Here is a 16,879-nt window from a genome sequence, read left to right on the forward strand (position 1 = left end):
AAAAATAAACAATTTTATCTCCGCCTCGAGCCTCTAGAATTTTGGAAAAAGCTGTAATATACAGTATTTGCAACTGAATGCTGATGAAGAGCACTTTCAATATCAACTATTATATAGCAGGAATGTTATATCAGTAAAGTAATATTACCTGATTTGCTCTGTAGTAGGGCTGCATATCAGTACCTTGCGTTGGTGGTCTGACCCTGGACCGTCCCAACTCCCTGCCGGATCAGCAAACTGTCAGTTGCTACTGTCTCTCAAGCAGCTCTCCTCCCGGCAATCACTCAGTTTAACATTTTTTTAATAGTTTAAGGTTTATTTTTCCACTATCAAAAATAAATATTAGCATTATTATTATCACAGTTGCAGGCCCTTAATGCACCTTGCTAACTACGGTAGCAGCTAGCGTTAGGATTTTCTCTGCCATTTTGTTCAAATATGCGTAATTCTAGCTCCAAAAAAGCAAGGTGGGAATGGCCCAAATTTTAAACTGGAGATTTCAAAACAGGAGTGCAAACAAGTGGGTGATGTCACGGTGGCTATGTCCTCCACAATGACACCCAACCCTTCTCTGCAGTAAACCTAAGATTGGAACAGAGCAATGCATTTTCTGGCATCACAACTTCTTCAGTAATAGAATTAAAGTAACGGACCATCTTAAGACCTTTGACACACAAAGCATTAACAGTTTATGTTCCCAAAGCTGAGTTTGAAATAAAACTTCAATTCAGCATCCACCTAATCACCATCTGTCCGTTCATCTGCTCATCCCTCCATTTAGTCATCACATGTTGAGGTTAGGCTCTCAGAGGCAGCAGTGCAGGCAGAACTTCTTCCTGCTGGGATTCCCAAGCCCTACCAGGTATGCAGGGAGATGTAGTCACCCTTCAGTAAGGAGAAGACAAATCTCCTATCTTGTTCTTTCAGTCACTCTCGGAAATTTGTGAGCATCGGAATGAAAATTGACGGCTAAATTTAGACAGAACCTCTCAATGAAAGTGCTGTAAAAAATGGACCAAATCTCAAGTCACAAATTAGATCCACCAGTGCTGACCTTTCGAGCTGAGTTAAGAAGAGGTCAGTGTCATGCTATCGCGCTGAATCGCAGCAGGATGGAGTGAGCTTCCTGGAGTAATGGCTGGTAATATTATTATCTCAGTCAGTTTAATGGCCGCCACCCCCCCCCCCCCCAGTTATCTGAGTAGAGGAAACTGCAGGCCTTTTCCCTCTGAGAATTAGACAGACAGAAAAAGAGATGGAAAAGAAAGGCATAGATTTTGAAGGAAAGATAAGAGGGCAAAGAGAGGAAGTGGGGAGGTGTAAAGATGTATAAAGATGTACAGAAAGATGAAGAGGTGGAGAGGGGGGGAAATGAAGAGTGAGATGGAGCAGACAAATAGGGAGTGCGAGGAACAAGTCAGATGGCAATAAAACGAGAGAGGGATAGGAAAGATGGGAGGAAAAAAAAAGGAGTTACTGACAGCGGCTATTATCTGCCTCCTCCCTCATCTGTCATCATCAAAGCGGTGCTGTCACCACCTCCTTACATCAACACCATACTACCACCACCTGGGACCCAGGGAGGAAGGGAGCTTTTCATGGAAATAGAGTGGGAAAAATGACTAAATCCAAAGTTTGAGACAATTGTTTCAAATTAGAAAAGTCAGCTTTTTTGTGACATTATCTGAGGTGTCCTGATGCTCTAAAACCCCACCCGTCTGCTGCTCCGAGCTGGTGCAAACAAACGCTAAGAGTTATTTGCCAGGAAGCGTTTGATCCCGGGCTGGGTCGCCTCTGGCTGTCTGCTCTTTACAGCAAGAAAAACACCTAATCCACCTTGAAAGATAGAAAGGGGAAAACAGCGAGGGGTAAAACAGAGGAGGAAGACAGACAGAGAGATGATGACAGGTGAAGAGACGAAAAAGAGCAAGGGGAGAGAAGAGAGACAGGGGATGGAGGTGAAAGGGGAGATTGATAGCTGGGGAGAAAGAGCCGAGACAGCGAGAGATTAAACTTTTATGATGTCTGAGGTGGAATGGTTGACTTGGTGTTAGTGATGCAGCAGCTCACTCGGCTGTCATCGGAAAGGCAGCTTGGGAATGTCAAACTAGTGAGAGAATTAGTCGTCAATTAAAAGTTATTTGTCCCTCCAAAACAAGAGCTCAGCTGTTTGAAAATGTGGCACCTGTACAGTTTGACTACTGTGTGATTTTACAGGTAAAATCCTAAACAGTGCACACATTCATCCACCTGCATTTAATGTCGTGGTGCTAAATTCCCATGTTACACCGTGCCTCTTTTTCCAGCAGCACAATCGCCTCCCTGCACTAGTTTGGTTTCCTTTTTGGTTTTCTTCTTATTTCATCACACTTTATATTTTAATGCTATTCATATATTGTATACTATTGATTTAATTTCATGTTTAATCACATGTGCTTTTGCAGAATGTTTTAAAAGTCTTTGAGAAGCCAGAAACCAGATGAACGGAGGCTGTTAGAGCAGCATATTATTTCCCATGGTTCTGGAGTGAGGTGTTCAGCAATCACATGTGGGTTTGTGTCCACATACTTTTGGCTACATAGTGCCTTCACTGCAGTGACAAAATTAGATGGAATTAGTATTGTCAGTCATGGAGAATTTTTTAATAAGAGACCTCATTTACTTAGACTGAACTAAAAGATTTTTAATAAATCTTGAAAGTCATGGCTTTGCTCTGACTTACAGATTTTATATGTCTGCTGTTGAGTCATAGACTGAGTAATGAAGTATTTGTGTAATTGCCTCTGTCTTTGATAGACCATGTGATGCATTAATACACATGAAGAGGCAGGACTGAGAGGCACAACCAAACGCAAGAAAGGTTCCTCCCCACTTTTATATCTAAACTTCATACAGTACAATAGTTTTACAGTTGACTGTGAAGCATATCCACAAGGCTTCATCGAAAACAGTGTTTGCACCACACTTAATGACTCATTAGTGGACTGATTTCAATAAGCCGTCCCTTGAATTTTTAATGTAAAACATTTGTGAGCATGTGCAGCAAACCTACACTCCTGGTCAACATTGTTTTCCTGGACTTTCACTCTACTGCTAAAAGCTGCAGCCCTAACCCCAGTCCAAATGCTAAGGTAGACTACATTAACTTGCTACTGGGGTACTGTTGAATAACTAAATTGATTATGAATTACTTGCATGTTAAAACCATTAAAAATTTATATATTGGAGCTGTTAATTAGTGGAAAGGTTCAACGTTTTGGGAAATATGCTTATTTGCTTTCTTGTGAATAGTTAAATAAGAAGATCAGTACCAGTTTCATGTCTGAGAGTTAACTATAGTGTGGAGCTACACCTGGGAGTTGGTTAGCTTAGTTTAGAAAAAAGAATGAAATCAGGAGAAACGGCTTGACGTGCAAAATATGTGTTAATTAGTGAGCTGTAAAGCTGTTGGTCGACATATTTTTAAACAGTGAACCGAACCAGGCTAGCTCCTTTCATTTGGTTCCAGTCTTTACACTAAGCTAAGTTAAGTTTAGCTAAGCAAATTGCCTCCTGACTCCAGTTTCATAGTCAGTGGTGCCCCCAGAATTTTTTCATAGGGGTGACCAGATGGGGCCACTGAAAATCTTTGAGTGGCACACTAAAACTAACAGCCATGATTGAATTTCAGGAATTCCATTGTGCTGATGTAGTATATACCGTAGGTTAGCTGAAAGTTATATCAAAATGACAGTTAAGCAATCACACATTAATTTGACTTTTTTTTTTTACAGGTAATATTAATAATTATCTGATACACATCATTGTTATTCGAGTAGGCTGGTTGTCCTTTTCCTTATGAAGACAAACATACAGCTTTAATTAAAAGGAGCAGATTGATTGTAAGGAAAAAAAAAACATCTATTGGGAAGTAAAGTTAATGGGAGACTTGTGGGTATAGAACCCATTTTCTTTCAGATATCTTGAGGTGAGTTCAAGGGACCGTAGATCAGAAGACTGTGTATATTCTTACCGTTCTCGCAAAGTAAACCTGTAATGAGATCTAATGAAACTAAAAATCAGTCCGTTGTTTGTTAGGCAGTAAATGATAGGTGATGATAAATTGCTTAGGACTGCAGTTCTACAGAGCTGCTGCTAGTTAGGGATAAATGTGCCAGAGTGAGTGTGAAGATGCCAAACAGGCCAGTGATCTCTTTCCCAGGAGAGAAAACAAAGTGTAAAACTGTCGACATTTTAAACATCAGCAGGCAGAAAGAGAGTGTCTGCATGGGTGTGGTGGATCTCGAGGATGGAGGGTTGTTGAACGGGAGCTGCTCACAACAACATCAGCTTTGACTCTGCGCTACTGTCTGTTGTCCATTCTGTCCACATCTCCTGCATAACACATCTGTTCTCTCTCTCTTTCTACCTCTGCGCTCTCTCATGTCTGCATTATCTGTAGCCGGGTTTCCATCCAAGGAGTTTTTCGAAGTGTCAGATTTGAAAGCCATTATACATTTTACAAATACATAATCAGCAGTGGTAGAAAGTATACTTGAGTTTTTTCTTTTTCACCTCTGTTATACTTCAAATCCACTACATTTCAGAGAAAAATATATTTTGATGATTATATTTCATGGAAAATCCGCCTCTAAAATAGGATGTATTGTTCACTGGAAATTGCTACTTAAACACGAATGCATCACTAACAATAATCCGATGTAATGTGCAGGAGCAACGCTGCCACGGGTGGCAATAGCAAGATAATAGGAAATGCTAAATTACAGGAAAGAGTCATAAAGTCAGCAAACTGACTCAGTTATGTGCAATACACAACAGTATTCTTTTAAAAGTTGTCATGAGTGTCTTGAAATGAGCATTTATTGCTTTTGAACTTTTCACTCGTAAGAAGAAGAATGTGTTGTTTCTTTATTTCAAAGTTACATAGTCTGACTTTAAGTACATTTTGCGTAATTATCTAAATAAATGCTTCAGTCTACTTTTAAAACAGTTCATTATAGTGACTTTGGGTTTTACGAGTCCACCACAATCTTCCTGAGCTGCGTAAGATGCCTGATAAAGTTTAGTTTGTTGCAGTATATCTCTGTTTTCATATTCAGAGAGCATTAGATATGGCAACATTTATAACATTTCCTGAGATGAAAGTAAATAACTACTTGCCCGTTTTAATTTTGGAGACTTTCCATTTTTCTTGTAAATGTGTTTTTTTGACACTCTGTTGATGGAAACACACATAATCTGTGATTTATTTTTTATTCATGTCGATTCGAAAGTTCACCTAAAATTAGCTTGACATTTGGATGGAAACAGAGCTTATGTGTGATTATTCATGTTTCCTTTTTTTTCTCCTGTTTTCTGCTTCTCTTTCTCATCTCTCCTCATCTTAATTTCTCATCACCACTCGCTCCCTGTTGCATTTCTCTCACTCTCTGCCTCTTCATTTTCTGCCTCCTCTTCCTTTGTATAATTTGGCTTTTGGATCTTTTTTTGCTTCATGTTTTGCGTCCTTTCGCTTCTCTTTTTCTCCCTCTCCCTCCTCTTTTCTGGCCTCTCCTGCCAACTCGTTCTCCCTCTTCCTCTGTCCTATTCTTTCTCTGTCCCATTCTATCTCTCCATCTCTCTCAGATCACAGTGAGTGTGGCTCAGGGCCGAGTGCGGAGTCCCTCCCCTCAGCCTCGCTATAAAAGCTATGCCTACACCCAGGCTGCATATGTCAAGTCGCCCGAGCAAAAGAGGAGGCGTTTTACTGATCAGGTCCGTGTCTCGCAGTGCTAACACTCCATGTCAAGCGTCCATCTGTCTGTGCATGTTTTGGCTGCACATTTGTTGTTTTGTCTGCTCTTGTTTCTCTGTGTCATTGACAAAAATTGTCCATCACACCAAGTCTGTATATAATTTTATGCCTAAGAGGTGGTGTACCTTGTCCTACCATGGTACCTGCAACAAGTGAAAACACATTGAAAAGTGGAATTAATGTTTGAATTGTTTAACTTATGGTAAAGAAAAACAGTATTTTAAGACTGAATATGAAACTACAGGACTTGTTGAGTTGGATACTTTTTGTTCATGCCTGTCAATCACATTACGTTTCATGTAATTCATGGTTTAAAAACTATTTTGCTCTTGATGTGATACATTAATTTTAACAATCCAGTCAGAAGAGGTACTGGCTATGCTCATGAGGTCGTCTTTTTTATCAGTAGTGATACCAAGGCTCCCTCTTAATCAATGCAGTTGAGCAATATTATAATTATGATATTTATATAATGAATCAAAATTTGATAAACGTCCTGTTTTTCAAGATCAATACCACTTTGTCATTAAAGGTTCTGTGTGTAACTTTCAGAAAAGCCTTGTATATAGTGACCCCCTATGTCTTAGGCTGTTAAGTAAACTGCAGTTAGCATCCTGTTGCTCGTGCTGGCATTCTTGGGAATTGGCCAAAAACAGTGCCAACAAGAAACTGACCATGACTGATTGACCGTAAAATAAATTACATTACTGTCTGCAAAGTTGTGATATTTCATTCGGACCATTGTATCCAAGGAGCTTGCCATTTGCAAATTATTTTATCAGTTAATGTTACTAAGCAATCAACTAATTAGCTAAGTTACAGATAGCTGGCTAACCTTAGCTCAGGTTCAGGTTAGCTTATAGGCAACCCCTGCACTGCTCTTGGCTAGTAGAAAGCGCTAAATCAATACCGTCATATGCATAAGTTAGTATAATGGATCACATAACCTAAGGGCAGTAATTTGGCAAGTTAGTCAACTGACATATCAACCCTTGAGTCTGAATAAATTACACAGCGATAATCAATAAAGACAGTATTTTGCTAAGTTAGCTAGCAAACAGTTTGTCTTTGTTTGCAGTGCTGGGACCAACCTATGTAAGGGCAGCACCTGAAAGTTTGCTGATCCAGCAGGTATTCGGAAAGGCAGTTCGTGATCAGACCCCCAGCACTCTGGCACTCAGTCTTACTCTGGCTGAATTCGAGTTGCTGCAGGTTGCTAAATAAAGTTTTTTCTCACTGCACCACCATTGCAGAATGTATATCGTGGAAAAACACCCTGCGTTGACTCTGTGTTGTGGTGGGTGCCAGTGGTTTGTTGACGTTAGCGGGCCACACTGTTAGCGCTGTAGCAGAACTGAAGAGAAAATTCCCAGAAAATTTCTTTACATAGAGGTCAGTCCATGGGCTGTCACAGGCAATTGAGAAAGTTGAGGAAAGTCCCCGTTTTGAAGTTATGACCTGTTCACCCATTAGCAACAAAAAACAATTGATACATGTAAAAAGTTACACACAGAACCTTAAAATATTAAGCCACAACCAGGAGTTGATTAGCTCAACTTAGTATAAAGATTAGAAGGAAGGGTAAACTGGAAACTTTTACTGAACTGTTGCTAATCTAAACTAAGAAAAGGTTGCTCTGTGCCTCATTTTACAACCAAAAACAAACTGACAAGTTTGCTTCTTATCTGTCACCAGTTAATGCAACAGCTCTTACAGCACCCTGCAACACAAAAACAGTTAATGTGCATCCACTCATCTTGTACTTTTTGTTTTTGATACGTCCCCTGTATTCCCCAACATGACATTTCAAAAAGTTCAGATGCATTTTCAAAGCCGTCACCCTGCGCTGCGTGACTAAATGTGGCCCATAATTTGCTCCGGCTCGAGTGAATGTATTCAGAGACTGTGTCAAATGTTTAATATAACAGCAGGGTGCTCGACTTAAATTGGCTGGCACCTAAAAGGCATCGCAAGAAGAGAAGATAATTTGTCAGATAAGCTGTATTCAAGCACACCCCACTGTTCTCTGAAAGTAGGATGTAAAGCAGAACCTTGGATAAAAACCCCGGTCTCATTGCAACAGGGTTCACCAAAGTACCCCCTTGAGAATATGAGGAATAGACTTTTACAATGCACTGTCCTCAGTTTGCCCCAGTCAAACATGTTTTATATGGACAGCTTAGTATATAAAGATGAGTTTGAAAGAAAGAGCATGCTTTAAACTGTCAGGGAGCTGAATATTCCGCATTTATTTTATATTTGATTACTTCACAAGCTGTAAACTCTGTCAGTAAAGAGTTATTTCTGAGTCTCCACCATCAGACAAAATGGAGCACATTTGTAATACAAAAGAGGCATAAAGAGAGAACGGCACTGACTGAGGCTGGACAGTTATCAGCACCGTGGATGGGCCTTGTGTATCTTTTCAGGACCTTATTACCAGACAGAAGAATAGAGCGAGAGGAGGAGCGTGGAGCCGAGATAAAAAGAGAGAAGTTGTTAGTGTCCAGATCAGTAGTGTGCACACAAAGAGAGATACGGGTAGAGAGAGGGAGAAAGAGACCCAGAGAGAAAGAGGACAAGTTGTTGAGCTTGGACAAAGGCCAGAACTGCTTGTCAGCACCGGTAATGGCTAACACTGACAGGCCTCTCCTCATCTCTGTCTATCTTCTCTGCCCACCTTTCTTCCATGCTGCCTACTGATCTCCTTGCTTCCCTGCCCCCTTTTTCCTCACTCGAAACCTTCTTTTATTCCCTCTTCTCCTAACCCTATTTCCATCCTACCTTGTAACCTTGACATCCTCTATCCCTCTGCTTCTCCTCATATCCCTCCCCACAATCACGCTCCATCTCCGTCTGTTATCTCTCATCCATCCCTTTCTTTTGTAGTTCCTAAGTCCTGGTCACGAGGAGCTACAGCGGGGCCTCAGTCCTCTGCTTCCAGGCTCCACCAGCCTGGAGAGCTACCAGGCTGCACTGGAGGAGGTATGTCACTACAGTGGTGATAAAAAATGTTTCATATCCTCTATTTAATGTACTTTTCTGTTAAAAGACAAGTCTGGTGATATTCTATATCTTTCTTATTGTCAGCACATCCCATGTGCAGGGCCAGAACAACAATAGATATATCCAGCTGCATTGTGTGTATCAAAGCCTGATATATCTCTTTCCTCTGCGCCATAGAGCTCTATTGTTGTCCAAAAGCTATTAAAAACACATCGATGAGCCACACGGTTGTACAGGGTGACATGTTCCTTCATTCCCATGAAAACACACACTGTAGTTCATTTTGACTCAATCCCTCATACGCTGTCCTATTTCCTGAAATTCTCACTAGGGCACCAAATATGGATTAATCTGCCTGCTGAAAATAGTCCCTAAAGAGCGCACTATTTCCTCCTGTTTGAGTTGTATTTGATAAAACTACAGTGACCAGATGTTTTGGAAATAACAGACTCCTTTTTTTAAAGAAACTATATATGTGAGGCATCTTTAAAAGATAACATATTCAGTAGGAACAGTGGTCTTGGGGCTGAGAGCTGTAGACAGGATAGTGAAGTCGGACAGTATTTAGAAATGTTAACACAGTGTTGGTTTAGATGTTTAAAGGGACTTGTTGACAATAGAAAAAGCAGAATATCAGCAGACTTATCCTTTGGCAGCCCCTCCCTGTAATTTCAGTGGAAATTGTGCCCCCAAAACTGAGTATTTTAAGCCAAAACATTATCTTTTCCTAACCATAACCAAGTGTTTTTTGTGCCCTAAGCTGAACCAATCATTTACTCCAGAGTTGTTCAAACATAAGGAAATGTACAAATGTAATAAATCTGTAGCTTTCAGAAACATACAGTGCAAACATTTATCCTGGTGACTGGATTGTTTTTCTGTGTGTCGTGTTAATTTGAATTTTTTTAGGTGTTGACATGGCTGCTGTCGGCTGAAGATGGGCTCCAGGGCCAACCTCCCATCTCCAACAATGTGGAGGAGGTGAAAGAACAGTTCCACACACATGAGGTGAGAGCTGGAGCAGTGAATTCCTGGTATAACAAGGGGGGCTGTAATTAGTGATGCTCCTGGAGCAGCCTTTTTTTAGCAGAACATCTGTTTTAACACTCCACTGTAAACAACAGTTCATCCATGATGCTTAGCAGAAAAGCACTTCATTATGACATCTAGTGTTCCTAAAATGCTTTTGCTTTTTTTTTTTTTTTTTTTTTTTACTCCCAAGTTTTTCTGAATTTTAACCAAGCAGCAACCTCTGAGGCTGAAAATGGTGCCAAAACTGCAGTTCCTCTAATGGCCAGTTGAGGCTGGCTCCAAGAGCGAGTCAGTACCCATAGACCCCCTTGTTAAAATACCTAACTAGCAGCATAAATTTTAGTGGTTTATAAATATTTGCCTTTATAGGAGTTGTTATAAGCGTTGTAATGTTATTAAGGAACACAAAATATCATCCAGCAAAACTTTGCAGTGAAGTCCTGGACATTTTTATGGGGCTGTAATGAGTTATAATATTAAAAAAGCATTTATTTAAGATTGTTTTTCCCTAATAGAGCATCAGTTTGACACTACTGGCAGGGCTCTTACACGCACGATGCTATAACGAGATGTTAATTGTAGTTATATAATGAGTTGTGATTCTTGTAGTGGTAACAGAGCAGCAATAATGTGCCCCTGTTGGAAGCTGTAAACAAACACAATACACAGTCTTCTTGTTTTTTTGCCTTTAAGTCAGTGTTGCACGGCCGAAACCTAGCCAAAAACACAACAAAGAAGTTAAAGTAATAGCAGCCATCAATCCATAACAACATACCATGTCCAATAACTAGGAGAACTGTGTAGTTAAAGAAAAGAATGAGCCTCCCTCCCTCCACTCCACTGAAGGGCCAGGCTTGAAAAGACTGCAGTAATGAGTGTAAAGTGGCCCATCACCAAAAAACAATCTCTGCTGTTTGTTGATGGAAGACGAACAAACATCTGAAAAAGGCAGAACACTGAAGAACAGTAAACTGTAACAAGAATCTTCCAAATTAACAGTTTAGGGATTTAGCCAATTCCTAAAAATACTAAGATGAGTCTCCTTTAGGTAGTGAAATATTCCAGTCTTTGTAACTTATTTTGAATTGATCTGTGAATTTTTAAGTTGTTTACTTGCAGAGCTGCTCCAGCACTGTGCAGCTGTTTTACAGCAAACTGTAAGTGTTGAATTAACTCTGATGGATGTGGACTTACAGGACCACGGGCTTACTATCGACTTTTATGCTCTGAAAATTAAATTAGCCCTGACCATTTTGCTGTGTGAGATCCTAGAAGGATCCTATAAGTGTGCTTGGAGGAAATAGATTAAGCAGTGAGGTGAGAGGTGGAAATGTATTTTGAGAGTAGTTAAAGTGAATGAGGGTCGTTCAGGGGGAGTACTGATGTGAGGCAGTTCTCTTCTTATGGAGGGGTAATTAGGCAAAATGAGTGGAATTGTTGCGAATATGTGTGTGAAATGTCTCTCGCCAGGGGTACATGGTGGAGCTAACCACCCACCAAGGCAGTGTGGGGCGGGTCCTCCGAGCCGGCGCCGCCCTGCTGGGGGAGGGGAACCTGAGTGAAGAGGAGGACACGGAAGTTAGGGAGCAGATGAACCTCCTCAACTCCCGGTGGGAGCACCTGAGAGTGGCCAGCATGGAGAGACAGAGCAGGTAGATAACATTCTTTCAAGGGCTTCTAAGTTGGTCTTTATGTGTGTATGTCTTTAGTTGAAATATCGTAGCAAATGTTGGATGGATTGCCGTAGAATTTGGTATGGATATCCATGTTTCTTTCAGGATCAATTGCCATTACCTTGATCGTCATCATGTCAAAATTTTATACTTTGGCTTATGATCAAATACCTGTAAAACTAATGACATTTCCTTCAGCCTCAACTGCACTAATAGAGTGCTCCAGGGATGACGTTTTTCTGGAGGTCGATGTTAGTGTTGCCCTGACTCCCTCTTCAAAAGACAATTGGATTTTGACATTGGATTTTGAATCATTATAGAAAATAAGCTCTGTGGCAAACGAACGTTTACGATATTTACATGTTTTGTTCAGCAAGATAATCTTCACAAATGAACAATGTTTGAAGCCTAAATTCAGTCGCCAGAAGTAAAAAGCTAATAAAACAACACTAAAACTACACAACAGTTGCATGTCTCAACATCACCACCGCAACGAGGCTGTAAAGTTGTCTTTGTCGTGATAATGTTCTGTAGTCTCGTTAAGCCACTTGTTAGCAACCACCTTTTTTAAGACACATAAAAGCTTCAGAAGTCATAAGTGGGGAATTTACTGACATATTTTATGTCGTAGAACAAAACGTAAAAGTCTCTTCAGCTTGTGTTAACCACAGACCTCATTTCAGTCACCTAACCAAAAACCCATTGAAAAAACCCACTGACTTCAATATGAGGGGACTACTAAAATGTAAACTCATTTCCAGGTTTTAGAACTCACACCTGGAGCACACATTCGGGTCAAGGCTGTGCCCTCTTTTAGGGGATAGAGAGCCAAAGATCATGTTCGTGTCAATGCAGTTTGATGTGTGTTTGGATTATGATTTTAACACGTCTGTATGCATTAATTTCTTTAAAACAAATGTTTGTTTTATAGACTGTTCAATAATTGTTTTGCGACCTTGCCTGAACCTGAGCTTTAACGATACCTTAAGTTAAAGAGATTTAGTTGAGACGAATCATGCTGCTGTAATGTGAGACTGAAACTAACTGCAGCAGCTCCCATTCAAGCTAACGAAAAGCTATCCATCAGTAGTAACTTTCACCAGCATCATTTACCACAATGACAGTGAAAATTCATGTGTATTATGTGCCTTAAATCTCAGTGTTATAGTCTTGGTTAACTCGATACACAACAGCTCCTCTGCATTATCCCATTTCTCTCTGTATGTGAAAGCGGATTTCTTTCCCACCAAAAGGGGACACGCAGTTGGCAATGATGTGATGTCAACCAGTTAGTCTGTAGCTTGGAGCTGCCATCTTCTGTCTTTTTAACAACACGACAGGGAAACAAATTTATTGTTGGTACACCCAACTACACAGCAACTCTTGGGCTTGTGTTATTTTTTTAGGCCAGTTTGTTTTAAGTAGAAATGTAGAGATATGTTTCAACCTACTCTGTGTATACTGAACTCTGGCTTCTTTTCCTTCAAAAGGGGGCGTGGTGATGAAAGCTTGCTCTGGATGATATATTGCAACCACAGTCTGAGGAATTGGAATTATTACGAATATGTGATGAAGCTATAGAGTCAAAGGTCTTTAAGACATGTTTTGGGAATATAAACAAGAAGACAATGAAAAGATCAAAAAGCTCAGGGAGTGTGTCAGAATATATTTGCCCACTGAGACATAATGATACACATTCAAACACACACACACACACACACACACACATAGCTTCACATGTTTTATCCGATCTTAATTTAGGGGCATGAATAAAGTTTCATCTCTTTGACACAATGAAGATCTCCACAGTACCCAACATTCATGGATACAAAGAACAGCGGCCTTTCTAATTATGGTGGATCCAACGATAACTGACACTGAGCCAAATTTAATTAACTGTTCAGCTATCTTCTTTGATAATCTTGTTGATTCAAGCACAAAGCTGTGCAGACATGGCCTTGACTACCAAATACCACTTAGACAATACAGCGAGGGTCTGCTATAAAGCATGGGTGCATATAAGAGCAGGTTAGGTGGCTTTTACCATTTCTACCAATTAAATCAGCAGCACTGCTCGGGGCATGAGCTTGTTTAACCAGACTTTCATCTGCCCTTCTGAACTGTTCTTGAGCAAGACTCTTTTTGATGATGGCTAACCCTTGCAGTATCAACATGAGATTGACAGCTCACTGAACTGTCTCTCACCCCCAGACTCCACGAGGTCCTCATGGACCTGCAGCACCAGCAGTTGCAGCAGCTCACAGACTGGTTGGACGTGACGGAGGCCCGGATTAAGAGGATGGGGGCTCAACCATTGGGACCTGACCTGGAGGACGTCAAGCACCAAGTGGAAGAGCACAAGGTGGGCAGCTGCTGGCCTGATTTTCAGATGGCACCTAACTAATCCAGGCTAACATGTTGTGATTGAGCTTAAATTATCCTGCTGATTGACAGTTGCTGAGTCTGTCAAGCTCTTCTTTATTCGCAGGATACGAATGCAGTGTACATTGTTAACAGTGTCAGATTTACCATCAAATTTTTTGACATTTTGAAATAAATGCTGGCTGATTTCTGACAGAAGTAAACAAAATCAGGTATGGCCAGTTATCAGATTTTATCAACTTTAGGTAGCTAGTTAATTAAGCTAACATTAGTTCCCTGAGTTGGTTAAAACTTTGTCTCTGTGTGACTTTCTAATGTTTCCAGCTGACTAGTTTGAAAACGAAAACTATGCAAAAAGGCCCGTAAAGGTCCAGTGTGTAGAATTTAGCTAGATATACTGGCAGAAATGGAATATAATATAATAACTAGGGTTTCTTTAGTGTATCATCCGCTTAAAAGAAGAAGAAGAAGAATTGTTGTGTTTTTGTCACTTTAGAATGAGATTTAATATCTACATAGAGAGTGAGTCCTTGGCTATGGAGTGCACCATGTTGTACTGCCATGTTTCTACAGTATCCCATAATGGACAAAACAAACACTGACTAGAAAGGGCCATTCGCCTTTTTTTTTTTTTTTTAGTTTTTTTTTTTTTAGTTTTTGTGTCAGCCACTATAGTTGGCAGCTTCAGAAAAACACTGATTTTGTTACATGAAACTGGTTTATCCAGTGTTTTTACCAGTTAAAATCTGAGACTTGAGTGGATAATTTGTCTCTCTAATAACCAGTGTGGCAGTGTTATATTAATTAATGTTGGCTGGGGTTGCTGGAGGGCAAACCTTGTTCCAATATAGAGCAGGTCAGAGCTGCTAACATTAGCCAAAACACTAATGTACACTTTTAGACATAAAGATCCAAAGTTTAACCACAGGGGGTCCTTGGGCCTGAACTCAGAGGCCTGTTTTGGTTCTTTATACAGCCTTTTATAAAGGTTCCACCTGGAACCTTTTCAGAGGGCTCTACCAAGAACCTAACTTAACAGGTTATGTCTAGAACCGTCTGTGAAAGGTTCCACTTAGAGCCCAGTATGAGACACATTTCTTTGGTGTAATGGTTCCATCCAGCTTTTCTAGAAAAAAAAAGCGTGGTTAGAATCTCAGCCCTTCAGGAAGAACCCTTTTGAGTGTAGCAGCATCCTGGATTGACCTTAAACAGCTAGGTATTTAAACATACATCACACCAAGGCTGTGCGAGAGTCTCAGTTGCCTTATTAGAAATGCATAAAGCAGTTTGTTAAAGGTGATAATACCCAATTATGACTACTGACAGGAAAGCTGATGACACTGCTCCTGTTTATTGCTTGAACCCATATATTCCATAAGTTTTCTTGCCAGTAGAAGTGTGACAACTAGGAGGCAGATAATAAGACATTGGGCAAGATACATGCCCCCTTATCCTACATATCTCACCAGCCCCCCACCCAATTTTAATTTCCATTAATTGCAATGCATTCAATTTGTCACATGTAATCATATAAGGCGCAGCTCCAGTCAAATGTAGTCTCACCAGTTCTTTCAATTTGTTCATTACAAAGTGTCTTTTCAGTGGTGACATGCAGATTAACAAACTCTGAGTGCTGCTGTTGATTGAAAACTGCCCCACGTACTTCAGTATTTTGTTCATGTTGGAGAAGAGAAGCTGTCTAAATCCCTTCTAAAGCTTCCTCTTGCAAAGGATCCTCACTGACACCTCTCTCCAACTATTATACAAAATACCAAAGAAATAAAATGTACTACATCCCTTGGGCCCCTGCTGGGTCTGTGCCCAGTAGTCCAATAGTCAGTAATCCATCCATGCGAGCAAGTCTTCGTTCTTTGAAAGCAAAGCGCAGCAAACTGACCAAACTGTGGCCTGGATTCTTGCACGTTCAGCTTTTATCTCATGTGCTGTTACTGGTATTGGGAAAGCAAAGACAGGTACAGAACACTTTGCTGAAATTCAGGGACTAGGATTGATTTTGGGGTTGTTGTTTTTTTACTTCCCTGCAGCCAAAATTTCTAACCTGACTTATACTGCTTTCATTTTTTCAATGACACTTAAAGGGATAGTGCACCCAAAAATGAAAATTCAGCCATTATCTACTCACCCATATGCCGATGGAGGTCCTGGTGAAGTTTTAGAGTTCTCACATCCCTTGCAGAGATCGGCGGGGGGAGCGGCTAGCACACCTAATGGCTGACGGCACCCCAGACTAACGTCCAAGAACACAAAATTGAATCCACAAAATATCTCCATACTGCTCATCCGTAGTGATCCAAGTGTGCTGCAGCCGCGACATAAAAAGTTGTTTCGAAAAACATCATGTGAACTCTGTTTTTAGCCTCACTGTAGCCTGCAGCTTTGACTGCTTCTCTGTGCTCCTCATTTTTGGGTGTACTATCCCTTTAACATTTCAACTTCTTTCAAGAGTCTTTAACTTTCTTCAACTTCATTCACCGCTCACTTCATTATCCTTCATCATTTAAACTGCCACTTCAACTTCAAGGAGTATTATATGCTATTGTTAATGTTTCAGTTGCAAATTTTGAACTGCAACCTTGTCCAGTTTTAAGGTATATCATCCAAAATAATGTACATTTCATCATGATAACATAGTCAACATGTCACCATTTTTATCATACTTCATATGTGTATAGATCGTATGCCCTTCTTGTAATGGATATTGTAATGTTTTATTGTTCTGTGAAGTACCCTGTTAAAGCTGGGATAGGCAGTTTAATTTTGGCGTCAATGGGCAGAATTCCATAATAGACTTTGAGCATATTGTAAATTAACTGGACTGAGAAAACAAGACCTCTGCACCTCTTCTTGGTTGTAATGGGAGACTTAAGCCAAGAGCAGGTAACATTAGAGAGAGGGTGTTCGTATTGGCTGGTCTACAAATGCAGATGCATGTGCATGTCCCTCTTGTGAAAGCCTGATTCAGTGGCAGAGA

The 16,879-nt window shown here is 40.4% G+C and overlaps 1 protein-coding gene across 12 annotated transcripts in view; it reads left to right on the forward strand.

The window, feature by feature from the left end:
* dmd (dystrophin) overlaps positions 1-16,879 on the forward strand; it is a 360,279-nt gene that overhangs the window by 170,344 nt on the left and 173,056 nt on the right. For 11 of the 12 annotated variants that reach the window (XM_049569632.1, XM_049569640.1, XM_049569631.1 and 8 more), the window contains 5 exons: positions 5,626-5,754; positions 8,684-8,779; positions 9,710-9,808; positions 11,303-11,484; positions 13,717-13,867. In XM_049569632.1, the coding sequence (XP_049425589.1) occupies positions 5,626-5,754; positions 8,684-8,779; positions 9,710-9,808; positions 11,303-11,484; positions 13,717-13,867 (657 nt within the window). The remainder of the gene's footprint in view (positions 1-5,625; positions 5,755-8,683; positions 8,780-9,709; positions 9,809-11,302; positions 11,485-13,716; positions 13,868-16,879) is intronic. The other variant, XM_049569642.1, reaches the window with a different exon arrangement.

Source organism: Epinephelus fuscoguttatus, linkage group LG24 (assembly GCF_011397635.1).
Source record: "Epinephelus fuscoguttatus linkage group LG24, E.fuscoguttatus.final_Chr_v1".
Classification (NCBI taxonomy): domain Eukaryota; kingdom Metazoa; phylum Chordata; class Actinopteri; order Perciformes; family Serranidae; genus Epinephelus; species Epinephelus fuscoguttatus.